Source organism: Stegostoma tigrinum, chromosome 10 (genome assembly GCF_030684315.1).
Source record: "Stegostoma tigrinum isolate sSteTig4 chromosome 10, sSteTig4.hap1, whole genome shotgun sequence".
NCBI classification, from domain to species: domain Eukaryota; kingdom Metazoa; phylum Chordata; class Chondrichthyes; order Orectolobiformes; family Stegostomatidae; genus Stegostoma; species Stegostoma tigrinum.
In genome coordinates, this window is record NC_081363.1 from 80226033 (window position 1) to 80243387 (window position 17355).

A 17355-nucleotide genomic window follows, 5' to 3' on the forward strand; every position below is an offset into this window, starting at 1 on the left:
CAGCCTATCACAGTGCACAGTCTCTCTTAGTGAACAATCTCTCTCAGTGTACAGTCTCTCTCAGTGTATGATCTCTCTCAGTGTATAGTCTCTCGATGTACAGTTTCTCTCAGGGTACAGTCTCTCAGTGTAGGGTCTCTAACCATCAGTCTCTCTCAGCTTATGGTCTCTCTCAGTGCACAATCTCTCTCTCAGTGTCCAATCTCTCTCAGCGTACAGTCCCTCTTGTGAACAATTTTTCTCAGCATACAGTCTCTCTCAGTGTACTTTTTCCCAGTGTACGATCTCTCTCAGTGTACAGTCTCTCACAGCATACAGTGTCTCTGTGTGTTTTCTCTCACAGTATACAGTCTCTCTCTCTCTCAGTGCACAACCTCTCAGTTTACAGTCTCTAAGTGTACAGTCAGTGCAGTTTCTCAGTGTACAGCATGCCAGTGTACAGTTTCTGTCTCAGTGTGCAGTCTCTCAGTGGACAGTGTCAGGCAGTGTACAGCTTCTCACAGTGTACAGTCTGTCAATGCAAGTCTCTTTCAGTGTATGATCTCTCTCAGCGTACTTTCTCTCAAAGCACAATTGCTCCCAGTGTCCAGTCTCTCCATGTACAATCCCTCTCATTGCACAGTCTCTCTAAGTGTACATTCTCTCAGTGTACAATCACTCTCAGAGTCCAGTCTTTCAGTCTACACTCCCTCTGCATACAGACTCTCTCAGCTTACGGTCTCTCTCAATGCACAATCTCTCTCTTTCAGTGTCCAGTCTCTCAGTGTATGATCTCTCTCAGTTTACAATCTCTTTCTCTCAGTATACAATCACTCTCAGAGTCCAGTCTCTCAGTGTAGGGATTCTATGATCTCTAAGTATACAGTCAGTATAGTTTCTCAGTGTACAGTCTCTCTCTCGCTCTGTGCAGTCTCACAATGTACTGTCTCTCTCTCTCTCACTGTACAGTCTCTCACAGTGTACAGTGTCTCTTAGTGGACAATCTATCCCATTGTCCAGTCTCCTTCTGTCAGTTTACAGTCTGTCAGTGTCCAGTCTCTCTCAGTGTATTGTCTTTCAATGTACAGTCTCTCTGTGTACAGTCTCTGAGCATACAGTCTCTGTCCGTGTACGATTTATCTCAGTGTGTAGTCTCTCAGTGTACAGTCTCTCTCAGTGTACTTTCTTTTGATATACAATTTGTCTCAGGGTACAGTCTCTCTCAGGGTACAGTCTGTCTTAGCATACGGTCTCTCAGTGTGCAGTCTCTCTCTCCATGTACTGTATCATAATGTACCATCTCTCTTTCTCAGTTTATAGTCTCTCAGTGTACAGTCTCTCACAGTGTACATTCAGTCTCAGTGTACAGTTTCTGTCTCAGTGTGCAGTATCTCAATGTACAGTGTCTCACAGCGTACAAACTCTCTCAGAGTCCAGTCTTTTTTTTTTCTATTCATTTCGTGGGGTGTGGGTGTCGCTGGCCGGGCCCAGTATTTATTGCCCGCTCCCTAGTTGCCCCTTGAGAAGGTGGTGGTGAGCTGCCTTCTTGAACTGCTGCAGTCCACCTGCTGTGGTTTGACTCACAAATGCTGTCAAGGAGGGAATTCCAGGATTTTGACCCAGCGACAGTGAAGGAACGGTGATATATTTCCAAGTTAAGGCGGTGGGTGAGGAACTTGGAGGTGGTGGTGTTCACATGTACCTGCTGCCCTTGTCCATCTAGATGGAAGTAGTGGTGGGTCTGGAAGGTGCTGTCTGAGGATCTTTGGTGAATTTTTGGATCTTGTAAATAGTACACACTGCTGCAACTGAGCGTCAGTGGTGGAGGGAGTGGAAGCTCGTGGCTGTGGTGCCAATCAAGCGGGCTGCTTTGTCCTGGATGGTGTCAAGCTTCTTCAGTGTTGTTGGGGCTGCACCCATCCAGGCAAGTGGGGATTATTCCATCACACTCCTGACTTGTGCCTTGTAGATGGTGGACAGGCTTTGGGGAGTCAGGAGATGAGTTACTGACCACAATATATCCAGCTCCAGGCCTGCTATTGTAGCCACTGTGTTCATGCGGTGAGTCCAATTGAGTTTCTGGTCAATGGTAACCCCCAGGATGTTGATAGTGTGGGATTCAGTGATGGTCACACAGTTGAATGTCGAGGGGCGATGGTTAGATTGTGCCTTATTAGAGATGGTCATAGCCTGGCATTTGTGTGGTGTAAATATCACTTGTCACTTTTCAACCCAAGCCTGGATATTGTCCAGATCTTGTTGCATGTGAACATGGACTGCTTCAGTGTTTGAGGAGTCATGGATGGTGCTGAACATTGTGCTGTCATCAGTGAACATCCCCATTTCTGTCCTTATGATGGAGGGAAGGTCATTGATGAAGCAGCTGAAGATATTTGGGCCTAGGACACTACCCTGAGGAACTCCTGCAGAGATGTCCTGGAGCTGAGATGACTGACCTCCCACAACCACAACCATCTTCCTATGTGTCAGGTATGACTCCGACCACCAAAGCATTTGTCCCCTGATATCCATTGATTCCAGTTTTGCTAGGGCTCCTTGATGCCAGACTCAGTCAAATGCAGCCTTGATGTCAAGGGCTGTCACTCTCACTTCACCTCTGGAATTAAGCCGTTTTGTCCATGATTGAACCAAGGCTGTTATGAGATCAGGAGCTGAGTGGCCCTGGCAGAACCCAAACTGGGCGCCACTGAGCAGGTGCTGCTTGAGAGTACTGTTAGTGACACCTTCCATCACTTTACTGATGAACGAGAGGAGACTGATGGGGGCAGTAATTGGCCGGATTGGATTTGTCCTGCTTTTTGTGTACGGGACATACTTGGGCAACTTTCTACATTGTCGGGTAGATACCAGGTTTGTAACTGTACTGGAACAGCTTGACAAGGGGACCCTCAAGTTCTGGAGCACAATTCTTCAGTACTATTGCTGGGATGTTGTCAGGGCCAGTAGCCTTTGCAGTGTCCAGTGTCTCCAGCTGTTTCTTGATATCACGTGGAGTGAATCGAATTGGCTGAAGACTGGTACCTGTAATGTTGGGGACCACTGGAGGAGGCTGAAATGGATCATCCACTCGGCACTTCTGGCTGCAGATTGCTGCGAATGCTTCAGCCTTATCTTTTGCACTGATGTGCTGGGCTCTTCCATCATTGGGGGTATTTGTGGAGCTGCCTCCTCCAGTGAGTTGTTTAATTGTCCACCACCACTCACCACTGGATGTGGCAGGACTGCAGAGCTTAGATCTGATCCGTTGGCTGTGGGATCGCTTAGCTCTGTCTGTCACTTGCTGCTTTCACTGCTTGGTGTGTAAGTAGTCCTGTCTGGGGGATGAGCTTGATACCTCATCTTCAGGTCTGCCCGGTGCTGCGTCTGGCATGTGCCCTCCTGCACTCCCTATTGAACCAGCGTTGATCCCCCTGGCTTGATGGTACTGGTTGAGTGGGGGGTATGTCAGGCTATGAGATTTTAGATTGTATTGAAGTACAATTCTGCTGCTGTTGATGGCTCACGGTGCCTTTTGGATGCCCAGTTTTGAGTTGCTAGATCTGTGTGAACTGTGTCCCATTTAGCATGGCGATAGTGCCACACAATATGATGGAGGTTGTTGTCAATGAGTAGGCGGGACTTTGTCTCCACAAGGACTGTGCAATGGTTACTCTTACTGATACTGTCATGGACAGATGCAACTGCAGCTGGCAGATTAGTGAGGATGAGGTCAAGTACAATTTTCCCTCTTCCCTTTTGTTGGTTCCCTTGCCACCTGTTGCAGACCCGGTCTAGCAGTTCTGTCCTTGAGGACCAGACCAGCTCGATCGTTAGTACTGCTGCTGAGCCACTGTTGGCGGTGGACATTGAAATCCCCGACCCAGCGTACATTTTGTGCCCTTGCCATTTTCCGTGCTTCCTCTAAGTGTTGCTCAACGTTTGAGGAACACTGATTCATCAGCTCAGGGAGGACGGTATGTGGTAATCAGCAGGAGGTTTCCTTGCCCATGTTTAACTTGAAGCCATGAGACTTCATGGGGTCCGGACCCCATGATGAGGACTCCTAGAGCAACACCCGCTGGACTGTACATCGCTGTGCCGCCCCCTCTGCTGGGTCTGTGCTGCTGGTGAGACAGGGCTCATCCAGGGATGGTGATGGTGGTGTTTGGGACATAGTCATATTCACAGAATCATACTTCACAGACAGACAATGTCAGGCTGTTGCTTGACTAGTCTGTGAAACAGGTCTCCCAATTTTGGCACTAACCCCCAGATGTTAGTGAGGAGGACTTTGCAAAGTTGGCAGGGCTGTTTCTGCTATTGTCTTTTCTGGCGCCTAGTTCAATGCCAGGTGATCTATCCAGTTTCATTTCTTTGAGTCTTTATAGCAATTGCTACAACTGAGTGGTTTGCTAGGCCATTTCAGGGGGCAGTTGAGAGTCAACTCAGACTTCTCTCAGTGTCCAGTCTCTCTCTCTGTGTCCAGTCTCTGTGTGTGTCCAGTCTCTCTCTCTCTGTCCAGTCTCTCTCTCTGTGTGTCCAGTCTCTCTCTGTGTCCAGTCTCTCTCTGTGTGTGCTGTGTCTCTCTATCCGTGTCCAGTCTCTCTCTGTGTGTGCTGTGTCTCTCTATCCGTGTCCAGTCTCTCTCTGTGTGTGCTGTGTCTCTCTATCCGTGTCCAGTCTCTCTCTGTGTGTGCTGTGTCTCTCTATCCGTGTCCAGTCTCTCTCTCTGTGTCCAGTCACTCTGTGTGCCATCTCACTCTCTCTGTCCAGTCTGTCTCTCTCTCTGTGTCCAGTATCCCTCTCAGTGTCCAGTCTCTCACTGTGTTCAGTCTGTGTCCATTCTCTCAATAAGTGTCCAGTCTCTCTCTCTCTCTCACTCTGTCCGGTCCCTCAGTGTGCAGCCCTGCGGCCGGCCTGGCTGCCCGCCCGATGCAGTTGTAAAGCGCGATGTGCCGGATGCGGTGGGCTGAAGGCGGCCAGTGCCTGGAAATGAGCCCGGGGGCTGGCCTGATTTCGGAGCCACAGAAAGAGAGAGAGGAGGCGGGGAGCTGGAGACGTGTGGGTGTGTGGGCGGGCGTGAGTGTGTGCGGGCGGGCGTGAGTGTGTGCATGTATGTGTCCGTGTATGCGTCTGTCTTTGTGTGTGTGTGTGTCCCTCCTCCCTCCCCTGCAGCACAGGAGGAGCGTGGACACACACCCACACAGAGAGCGAGCGAGAGAGAGAGAGAGAGAGAGAGGCTCCTCCTCGGATGGAGCCTGGGGAATGGGGAGGTGCCTGCATTTGCTGTTCCTGTGTGTGCAGTGAGCTGCCTGGAGCAGCAGCAGCAGGCGTTACTTCGCCGTGAAGCTGTGCCTACCCCCTTCCAACCCCATTTCTGGGATCTTCCTGTGCAGTAAGGCAGCATTTCCCCTCCCTACTCCCCCCCCCCCCCACCACACACACACACACACACACACACACACACACACACAGAGGAGCTGGCTACACCTCCCTACACTTCACCCCCCAACCCCCCTCTCCACCCACCTGGACGGCAGCTCTTCCTCTCCTCGGTGCATCATCTGAAAGCCGGGGCTCCACTGTTCTGCATGACTCTGGGATCGAGCCTCCCCATCGCCCTCCTGCTCCCGCTCACCTGCGGTAAGTTGTTTGCCCCCTGCGCGGTCGGGATCTCGCAGCAACGTAGCCTGAGCCGACTTGCTAACCGAGGGCTTTCCAAAGTTCTGCAAACTTTTCCAGGGATTGGATTTGAGCTGGGTTTGGGGGGGAGGGGAGTGGTTAGCTTTTGATTTTATTCAGTAAAGAAGAGAGGGGAGCTGGTGTTTCAATCGGTTTGCCCCTGCTCTGTATCCCTGTGGTTTTGCTAAGATGTGTGTGTGTCTCTCCCTCGCTCTGTCTGGAAGTTCAGTCTGCACCCAGCTCCTGTAGGTGACCTAGTGCAGTCCTGAAGAAGGGTCCTTCCGTTCCTTCAGATGCTGCTGCCCGGCCTGCTGTGTTCTTCCAGCCTCATTTATTGTCTGTCCTGGTGGTGTTGACCGGACCAGGCAGTTTACCCCCTCCGTCCCCAACATCTAACCCTCTCCCTGCTGGGGAGAGAGCCCCAGGAAGCAGCTCCAACGGCGACAAGTGGACCTGGGGGAGTATTTCCGAAAGAATGTTTGTGATTTTACAGCATGGAGACAGACCCTTCAGTCCAAGTCTTCTATGTTGACCACAATCAAACTGGTCCCGCTCGCCAACAATTGTCCCATATCCTTCTAAACTCTTTCTGTTCACATGCCCATTCAGATGCTTTTAAAATGTTCTAACTGTACCAGCCCCCACCTACTTTGATAGCTCTTTCCGCACACACACACACCACCCTCGGAGTCGCCCTTTTTAAATCATTCACCTCTCACTTTAAACCTATGTCCTCTAGTTTAAACTGTAAAAAACATGGACCTAAAATAACAATGACCCGGGATCTCAGTGACTTCTCATTTCATTGACCTCTGATCTCAGTGTCTTCTGATTGAGGTGACCTCTCATCTCAGTGACCTGTGTTCTTTTTTTTCATAGAATCCCTACAGTGTGGAAACAGGCCCTTTGGCCCAACAAGTCCACACTGAACCTCAGAGCATCCCACCCAGACCCATCCCCCTAGAATCCACCTAATCTACACACCCCTGAACATTACAGGCAATTTAGCATGGCCAATCCACCTAGCCTGCACATCTTTGGACCATGAAAGGAAACCAGAGCACCCGGAGGAAACCCATGCAGACACGGGGAGAATGTGCAAACTCCACGCAGTCACCCAGGGGTGGAATTGAACCCGGGTCCCTGGCGCTGTGAGGCTGAAGTGCTAACCACTGAGCCACCGTGCTGCCCCTTTTTGCCGTCTTATTGAAGTGACCTCTGATTTCAGTGATCTCTGTTCTCAGTGATCTCTAATTGCTCTGATCTCTCAATGCAGTGACATCTCATCTCAGTGACATCCAAGGGCAAGGGCAGTGACCCTTCAACTCAGTGACCATTTGTCTCAGTGACTTCTCATCTTTGAGACCTCTGATATCAGTGACCCCTAGAGTCAGTGACCTCTGGTCTCCATGATTTCTGATTTCAGTGACTTCAATTCTTAGTGACCTCACATTTCAGTGTCCTCTGATCTCAGTGAACCCTCCCATGGTTGCGTCTGATCTCTGTGACCATTCGTCCCACTGATCTCCATTGCATTAGCCTCTGATCTTAATGACATCTCGGTGACCTCTCATTGCAGTGATGTCTGATCTCAGTGACCTCTGATCTCAGTGACCTGCCATTGTAGTGAGCTCTAGTCTGTAGCTCCCTTGTTGCAGTTGTTGATTAAAGGAAATTGCAGTGACATTAGTGACATTAACCTGTACGAGAGCAGCATTCCACTGTTATCCGTATTCCACAAAAATAATATGCTACCGCGGTGACAATGGACAGTGCCAGTAAGTTTGAGGATATGACAGAGTTATAGTTTACCCACCAATGTGGAGCTTGAGGAAGTGAGGGCACAGAAGTATTGGAGTCAGGGGAATAGTTAAATTTGGCAGCACAGATTGAGGAAGAAAGCGCCTCTGATCCTGGGGTTTAGAAATACAGGCTTAGAGTGGATAGGCATGTAAACCTGTATAAAACAGGGTTCAATCTTCACAGCAGTATTGTGATGTGTACTGGGCTCTGCATTTTAAAATGTAGGTGACGATTTCAGAAAGTATTCAGGAAAGGTTTCCGCAGTTGGTTGCAGAGATAAAGGGCAGTGTAGAAATGTGGCTGGATGTGGTTTCCCTTAGAGAGGCTGAAGGGAGACTTGCCAGAGATGTTGGGAATCATGACAGATACAGAGGAGATAAAGAAGAACCTTGTATTGGTTCAAGGGTTGTAAACTGAAGACAACAGTTTAAATTATTGTCAACAGTTTAAATGATAGAGGTATGAGGAAATTTTTGTTTGCGCAGTGAGTGGTTAGGACCTGGCATGCACTGCATGAGGGTTTGGTGGAGGCAGATTTAATCGTGTCATTCATCAGAGAATTGTGTAATTGTCTGATGCAAAAAAAAAATTGTGGGGCTAAGCTAAAGCACGGGCAGAGTAAGACTAAGGGTTCTTTTGCAGAGACCTAGTATGAACACAAGGAGCTGAATGGCCTCTCTCCACGCTGTAATCATTTTGTGACTCTGCCCCCGCCGCCAAACCCCTTGTTGACCTCTCACTACCTGAAACCTGTTTCCTGTTGCTCATGAATATCCTGCTCTTAGAATGGTGCACACGCTCAGAGCAGCATTATATAAGAGCAGTCGATTATCTGTGCAGTGTTAGCATGCCTTTCTGATGATCCAGCACCCTCCCTGCTTCATACGCTGCTGAGCTGTGCTGGAGCTGACCACTTCCCCGTCACTGTCTGTTCAATTTGTGAGTCAGTACCTGGAGGAGTCGCACTGCTTGTTGGGAGGAAGGAAAATATTTTCCCAGTGCAGGCATTCCTATTAACTCCTGCCCTGACACGATGCGTGGATTCTTTTCAAAGTGGCACGGAGCTTATTCAGATCGGAAGGTTGTTAGTTCAGTCCTTAATGCTGGCGTGGGAAGAGAGGACAGGAGTGATCTATAATAATACTCAAGTTGATAGGGTTGTTAAGAAGGTGTACAGCATGTTGGCTTTCATTGGCAGGGGAATTGAGTTTAAGAGCTGTGAGGTTATGCTGCAGCTCTATAAAACCCTGGTTAGACCACACTTGGAATATTGTGTTCAGTTCTGGTTACCTCATTATAGGAAAGATGTGGAAGCTTTAGAGGGGGTACAGAGGAGATTTACCAGGATGCTGCCTGGAGTGGAGGTCAGGTCTTATGAGGAAAGGTTGAGGGGGCTAGGGCTCTTTTCATTGGAGGGAAGAAGGATGAGAGGTGACTTGATAGAGGTGTACAAGATGATGAAAGGCATAGATAAACTGAATAGTCAGAGACTTTTTCCCAGGGCGGGAATGACTGTTACAAGGGGGCACAATTTTAAGGTGGTTGGAGGAACGGAGATGCCAGAGGTGGGTTCTTCACACAGAGAGTGGTGGGCATGTGGATGCGCTGCCGGCAGTGGTAGCAGAGTTAGATATTTTAGGGACTTAAAAGCGACTCTTGGATAGGCACATGGAGGACAGTAAAATGTAGGGTATGCAGGGTAGTTTGATCTTAGTGGAATAATAGGTCAGCACAACATCATGGGCCGAAGGGCCTGTACTGTGCTGTACTGTTTTCTGTTCTAATAAATAATCAGACTCTGGAGTGATCTGAAGCAAGCACAGGGAACGCTGGAGAAACTCAGAACATTTCAAGCCTGGCATGATATTCTTCAGGACCAGAAGAAGACTGTCCTGCAGAAGCATCGTACTGGACTCGAAACGTTAACTCTGCTTCTCCTTCCGCGGATGTTGCCAGACCTGCTGGGTATCTAATGCGCTCTCTGTCATGACAGCCTGGATCCTGGAAGAGTTTCTGTTGTCACCTACGGGTGGGTAGGATTCGGGCCTGGAGAAGATCGGGCTAGACTGTGATGCCACATGTAGTGCAATTGTCTGCACATATAGGAGAGCAGGGGTGACTCCGGAAGTGTAGAAGGGTAACTGTGCCTTGAACAGAATCGAGAAGAAATAGTCGGGTTGGTACAGTGTGAAGAATAAAGTGTTTGGCAGAGTTAAAAGCAGAGACTTAAAAAAAAGTCTCCACTGTGATTTTTTTAATATAAAAAAAGGTTTACCGAAACACCAGGGGCCTATTTAGGTGGATAACACAGTGCGGAGCTGGAGGAACACAGCTGGAGGCCAGGAAGCATCAGAGGAGCGGGACAGTTGTCGTTTCAAGTCGGGGACCAGCCCCCCCCCACCCCCCCACCCCCCCCCCCCCCCCCCCCCCCGAGCCATTTCTGAAGATGGGTCCTGACCTGAAACGTCAGCTTTCCTGCTTCTCTGATGCTGCCCGGCCTGCTGTGTTCCTCCAGCTCCACACTGTGGTACCTCAGACTCCAGCACCTGCAGTTCTTGCTATCCCTATTTGGATGGATAGTGCTTTTGCCTTCAGGTTGTCCAGGAAGATCTTCAATCTCAGCCAGATCTCTTTCACCTTCAACTGGTACCTCAACTAGGACTAGAGGGCATCGCCTCAAAATAACGGGAAGCAGATGTAGGACTGAGGTCAGGAGGAACTCCTTCACCCAAAGGGTTGTGAATCTGTGGACTTCCCTGCCCAGTGAAGCGGTTGAAGCTACCTCACTGAATGTGTCTAAGGCAAACTAGATAAATTTTTGATCAGTAAAGGAATTAAGGGCTATGGTGAGTGGGCGGGTAAGTGGAGCTGAGTCTCAAAAAGATCAGCCATGATCTTATTGAATGGCAGGGCAGGCTCGAGGGGCCGGATGGCCTACTCCTGCTCCTGCTTCTTACGTTCATATGTCCTTGTGAAACTTCAGTTCCAGGAAGTTAAACATTTCTGACATGCTGCCCGATAAGGTCTCCCAGGGTCTGCTTTCAAGTCCCAAACGCTGAACATATTCCGCAAGGCGCGTTCCTCCTACCACCGGCCGAGTGGATCTCATTCTGTCCTTTCGGCCGAACAGGGCGAATGAACGAAGCGGTCTGGGTGTGACCCGCTCACTAACAAGTGCTGTGGTAACTGACTGCTGGCATGCTGCCCAGGAATCTATCACTGCCACGTGTTCTGCCACATTCACTGCAGATGAGGTTGGGTTGAGAGCGCCTAAAGTGCAGAGGGAGCAGGCTCCGAGCTTGTTCGATTTTTCCACCACCCCGCCCCACCACCGCGTACGATCCCGCCCGCCGATGACAGCAGTGAGCCCCTGCTCCCACCCCACCCCACCCTGCCAGAGGGCGGTTGCTTCCCAGTTTTAACCCAGTATCGGAATTTGCCCGCTTGCAAACTGGGGTGAGATGATATGGTTGAAATGCCCTTCCTCACGCTCTCCTTTCGTGTGCTGTCCCTCCCCCCAAAGCGCTGCCATAAGTGCAAATGTGGGGGAGAGGCTCGCCTTGCACTGTGTCCCACCCAGCAAGGCAGTGTTGGTCGAACCTCGGGACTTGGCGAGGGGAAGCTGGGGAGTTATCTCAGCTCGACTCCTCGTGCCAGGGTGACCTGCGAGAGCGGCATCTGACTGCTGAGCAGTGGCATTTCTGGGGCACTTTACAGCCCCGGAGACCAGTTGCCGACGTGTTTCTGTCTGCAGATGGGGGAACAGCAGAGCTGCTGGATAAAATGGAGGAGGGTCTAACAGCGGGGTTGGCCCAGTGCCAATGCACCGAGGAGCCTTGCATGGTCAGGAAGATCCCAGGCTTGGCTAGTAGTGACTGCTGTGCCTGGGGACAGGACAGGGATGAGGGGGGAGGTGATGGCCTAGTGGTATTAACACTGGGCTGTTAACATGCGGGACCTGGGTTTGAATTCCGCAACAGCAGGTGGTGGAATTTGAATTCAATAAAATACCTGGAATCGAGAATCTAATGATGACCATGAATCCGTTGCTGAGTGTCGGAAAAACCCATCTGGTTCATTAATGTCCTTTAGGGAAGGAAACTGCCATCCTGACCTGGGCTGGCCTACATATGACTCCAGCCCCACAGCGATGTGGTTGACTCTCTGGATTGGTGAGTCTGGGAGACTTGGCTATTTTCCCAGCATCCTTATTTTTTTCTTCTTATATGCTTGTGGGACATGGGCATCACTGGCTGGTCGGCATCTATTGACCACCCTAGCTGAGAGACTCACTGAGCCATTTCAGAGGGCAGTTGAGAGTTGACTGCGTTGCTGTGGGTCTGGGGTCACATGTAGGCCAGACTACGTGAGGATGGTAGATTTCCTTCCCTAAAGCAACATTCGTGACCCAGAGGGACAATTGCACAATGGTTTCACGATTGTCAGTCCAGATTTGGGTTTTTTTTTGTTTTGTTTTCAGTTCTGAGGAGTGGGGTCACAGGACCCGAAACGTTAACTCTGCTTTCTCTCCACAGATGCTGCCAGACCTGCTGAGCTTTTCCAGCAATCTCTATTTTTGTTTTCTGATTTACAACATCTGCAGTTCTTTTGGTTTTTTTTGGATTGAATTCAAATTCCACATCTGCTATGGTGGGATTCAAACCCAGAACATTATAGCTGAAGTTTCCGGATTAATGGTCTAGTGATAATCTCACTAGGCCGTCACTTCCCTTTATCCCTGGTTGCAAATTCGAGGTGAAGAGAGATGGGTGCAGCCTTGATGACTGATTTGTGTGCTGTGACCTTTATGGACTTTGGCCTAGCGCCATCTCTGCTGTGTAAACAAACAGTGCTGATGCATGCTGACCGACCGGGAAGTGGGGCGGCAGAGGCGGGGGGGAGCTGCTCACATCTGGATTAGTCAACTGAGCTGCATCCTGGGAGAGCTCCCATTTCCCAGTACAGCTTTGATCTCCCTGTATATGGTGCTGCTAACTGATGAGGAGCCAATGTGACTGAAGAGGCGCTGATGTGGTACTGGAGTTGGGGTTGTCAGTGGTACAGACCGGAAGGTCAAGGTTCAACGTTGTTCCAGCCTTCATGCCATTTGCCCCCCACCCCCCCCGAGTAACTCCTTCATCAGTTGGCGGGGCGGGGGGAGGTAGCGATGGCCTTGGGGAAAAACATTGGGAAAGTCGACACATGTAGCATATCAATAGCTGCACTCACAATGAAAGCATTCAGTTTAATTAGGATGATAGGGTCACAAAGTACAGAAGAGGACCTTTGGTCAATTGAGTCAGCACTAACAAAAAGCCACTAAGAGCCTCCATTAATCCCACTTTCCACCTTTTGGCCCATAGCCTTGAATGTTATGACATTTCAAATCCTGGCCCAAGTACCTTTTAAAGCTTTTGGGGTTTCCTGCCTCCACGATAGACCCGGGCAGTGCATTCCAGATTCCCAGTGCAACCTGGGTGAGAATCATTTTCCTCACATGCTCTCTCAACTTCCTGCGCCCTCTCCTTCAAATTCTTCTGTCATAAGGCGGACAGGAAAGGGGTTTAGTGATCAGAGGGGAAATAGAGGCCTTTTACATCATCGCACATGAAAGCTCTTGGAAATAAGAGGAGTTTCTGACTTTGTATCCTGTTGTTCTCCACCTTCAGATTCTACCTGTCCCATCTGGACGGATCCCAGTTTGAGGAAGGCTTTTGGCCTATCTTAGCACATCCTTTCAGACCGACTCTAGAATTCACGCACCCCACCCGGCCAACACGCCACTATAATAACTAATTGATTTTTCAGTCATTCCTGGCACGACTGTATCCGAGAGCCCTCAGTATGATTCATCCCTTACTCCAATTCACATTTCCTTAACAATTCCATGAACTTATAACACAGGCCATTCAGCCCGAATTATCTGTGCTGGGGTTTATAGCCTACTCACTTCTCCTCTCTATCTGTCTGCCTTGTTTCAGCCTCTCTCCATATCTTTCTCTCCATTCTGGTTTCTTTCTGAGCTATTTGCCTCAACTACATCTTGTGACTGTGAGTTCCACAGTCTAACCACACTGAGCGAACACATTTCTCCTTACTCCCCAGTTGGATTTATCAGTAACTACGTTAAACTTTTGGTTCTTTGGTTTGGGTTTTGCTGAAATGGAAACATGTCACTTTACCTGTCATTTCCATTGATAGTTTTAAAAAACTTGGGTCAAACCTTTTCTCTTTCTCAAGCAACAGACTTGACTTTCTCAATCTTTCCAATTAGTTGTTATCTTTCAGTTCTGTTGCAACGCTTTACCAAATTGCTTTTAAACTTTCCACAGTGCTTCCAGATGCCTTTCACAGTGTGAAAACTCCATATGTACATAGTTCTCTGAGTGTGATCTGACCAGGGACCTGTGCCAGTTTTAAACTCTAGATCCTTAGAAATAAATCTTGATGCTTTGTTGGCATTTGTCATTGTTTTGCTAACCTGTATTGCTGCTTTCAATGATTTATTCATCTCTGTCCTAGTTTCCTTAGTTCTCCAACCCTTTCAGTTTAGTATTTTGTAAGCTGTGCTTGATACCTCCATCGTGCTTATCGTTTATCTAAATTAAGGCTCATTTGCTACTGGAATGTTTAGTCTGCAAGTTCTCAAGTATGTTGCATCATGTTTGCTACAGCCTTCAGTTGTTGGTATTGTGCTTCTTGTTTCTGAGTCCAAAGTCTGAATGTAAGTTATAAATAACAATGGCCCCAGTACTGAACCTGGTCTTACACCACTTTTTACCTTCCTTCAACCAGAAAGACGATTCCTTATCCCTAATCTTAGCTTTCTACTTTTTAACAAATTCCTTTCTACTTTTTAGCATTTCCTTTCCCCGTGCCCTAACCTTTCCACTGTGTAGCAGCATATGGAAGGCCTTTTGAGAATTTGGCTGGCCAGCTCTGTGGATTGTGTCTTCAACGAATTTATCATTTTAAAATGACCGTTTCTGTCTCCAGACCCTCAGCTCTCTCTTTCCTTCAGTATGGTTTCTAGAATTTGACCTGACACTGGTGTAAAGCTGATGGTCTGTAGTTCCTGGATTTTGATTTGCATTTTGGGGGGAATATTAACAGCTCGCCAGTCATTCAACACTTTTCGATCACTCAGAATAAGCCGATGCGCAGCCTTTCCCGAAGGGACAGGGAAAGAGAAATGTTTCCACATCAACAGAATCCAAACCGTGGAACCAAAAGTATAAGAGATAGTAGGAACTGCAGATGCCGGAGAATCTGAGATAACAAGGTGTGGAACACAGCAGGCCAAGCAGCGTCAGAGGAGCAGGAAGGCTGACGTTTCGGGCCTAGACCCTTCTTCAGAAAGTAAAGTATCAGGTAGTTACCGATAAATCCAGTTGGGGAGTAAGGGGAAACTCGGTGTGGTTAGACAGTGGAACTCACCATCACAAGAAGTAGTTGAGGCAAATAGCTTGGATGCTTTATAAAGAAACCAGAAAGAGAGAGAAGGATGTGGAGAGAGGGTGAAACAAGGCAGACAGATTGAGAGGAGATGTGGGTGGGCTGTAAACTCTAGCACAGATAATGTATGCCATCTGGACCTGGAGTCTTATCCTCTTAAAGCTTCCCTGGTGCTTCAAATATTTCTTTCCTTCACCTAAGTGCGTCTGTGTTTTCTAAGCTCACACTCTTGTGAAGTATCTGTTTTGTTGACTTATTCTGTGAAGACTGAATCGACATGATTCCACCAGTCTGCTGTGTTCACCTTTTCATGCTGTGACCCTTCTTTGATGTCCCTTTTCTGTAATTTATGGGCAACGTTCTAACCCCCAGGCACAAGTGGGCCAGGGTTGTACAAGATGTTGAACTCTCAAAAAAAATCAAACCCGACACCAACCTATTAAACATACCTGAGTTTAATGGAGGTGGGAAAAGTGTGTGTTAAGAGTGGGTAAGAGTTGGCTCAGAGTGGGGGGGGGGGGGGGGGATGGTGGCGGGGAGGAGTGGGTTAGGGTAGGGCCACTTTGCCCCAGAGGATTGCGGAGAGTTTGGGAAGGGGTTGTGGATGTTAGTGACCAGTTAAATATTTCAATGATGTTGACAGCCATGTTACCTAGACTTTCCAGGCCTCAGGAAACTCGACTGTGAAAGGTAGGCCCTATCGGCCCCTTTATTATCAATTCTATTCCTAACTGCATCCCGCCAGATTTCAGATCACATCCCCTTAGCCTCCCTCTGTCGGGATTGGGGATCAGAACACTGTGGGATCCTGGGATTGAAATCCTACATCCCCACCTGCCCGTTTTCCCACAGGTAGCTGTAGGGCCTTGATCCTCGGAGACAGCCTGCATCAGAGTCCTTCCATGTAAATGGGGCGTGTTCATCTGGTTGATGTCACGGGCGGGGGAAACTCTCCCGCGTGTGTGAGAAAACACGACATTGCGGGCTCCCTCACTGAAACTTCACCTCCGCCTAAACTTCATACCCCTCCCCATCTGCCTGTCTAATGGAAGACCATTTTACAGGGGTTGGGCGACAATGTGAATGTCATGGCTCCCAAAAGAGGTCAGTCTTTGCCTGACTGACCCTGGTGAGGTGTTTATTCTTTAATTTTGTGCTGGACTGCCAGCACTGCTTACACTCACGATGGGTCTTATATTCTGGCTTTGCCAACTTGAGAACCATCCAGACTTCTGCTGCTATCTCCTTACTTCCAGCAAACCCCATTCACTTACCGGCCCCACGACCTACGCTGGGGCTCCTAGTTCGAAATTTTCATCCTTACTTTCAGATCCTTCCACAGCTTCAGAAACCAGCTGCCCCAACAGCGCTCTGAGGTCTACTTGCAAATTTACAAAGTCCCAAATCTTTCCTTGCAACTCGAGACTTCTAGCACACAAATCCACCTGCTTCATACCCCAGGGATCAGACTGGGCACGCTGCGGGATCAATCCTGGACTCTCAAGGAACCTTTGGTGTCAAGGGCCGCAGATACTTGGGAACGCTACCAACTGCAAGCTCCCCTCCCAGCCACTCAGCATCCAGTCTTGGATCAAAATCCTGGAATTGCCCCTGTAGGGGCACAGCAGGTCTGCACGGAATGCAGTGGTTCAAGAAGGCAGCTCACCACCGCTTTCTTAGGGGCAACAAATCGTAGAATCCCTACAGTGTGGGGACAGGCCATTCAGCCCAGTAGGACCATCAGAGCATCCCACCCAGGCCCAACCCTTACAACCCACCTAATCTACACATCTATGAACACTATGGGGTAATTTAGCACGGCCAATCCACCCCTAACCTGCACATCTTTGGACTGTGGGAGGAAAGCAGAGCAAACCCACGCAGACACAGGGAGAATGTGCAAACCCCACACACAGACAGTTGCCCGAGGCTGGGATCGAACCCAGGTCCCTGGTGCAGTGACTGCAAAGAATGCAGCTGCTCCCCACAAACCACCGTTACTTAGAACAATAGCCTTCCCACTCGTAGCTTCCACTACTCAGTAGTCCGCCACCCTGCCCTAATCGGTGACCCTGGCTCATCTCCCTCTGTAAAATCTCCTCTTGGAAACCTACTTCCAAATTTGGGAAGTACCAAACCTTCCTTGTGACTCCGGGCTCTTAAGATTCAGTAACTTATAGCACACGAATCCACTTGCCTCGTGTCTCGGGGATCAGACAGGGCACGCTGTGGGGCTTGTGCTGCGGTCTAACTGGAGCTCTGTAGAGTTTGATTGAGCCATTGCAAGACCACGTGCAGCAGTCACTCCTCCCACTGCCACAGTGGACAGATATCTGTGGCAGATAGATTAGGTGAGGAGATGGTCCTATCGGCTCTTCCATCTTGCTGGTTCCCTCACCAGCTGCCGCACTGTCTGTAGCGGGACTCGGGCGGCTG

The 17355-nt window shown here is 49.1% G+C and overlaps 1 protein-coding gene across 1 annotated transcript in view; it reads left to right on the forward strand.

Moving 5' to 3' along the window:
* Nucleotides 1–5316: 5316 nt before the first annotated feature.
* The window catches only part of tyro3 (TYRO3 protein tyrosine kinase), a 92863-nt gene continuing 80824 nt past the window's right edge, over nucleotides 5317–17355 (forward strand). Inside the window, exon 1 of the mRNA XM_048538180.2 lies at nucleotides 5317–5622. Within this exon, the coding sequence (XP_048394137.2) occupies nucleotides 5571–5622 (52 nt within the window). The 5' untranslated portion in view covers nucleotides 5317–5570. The remainder of the gene's footprint in view (nucleotides 5623–17355) is intronic.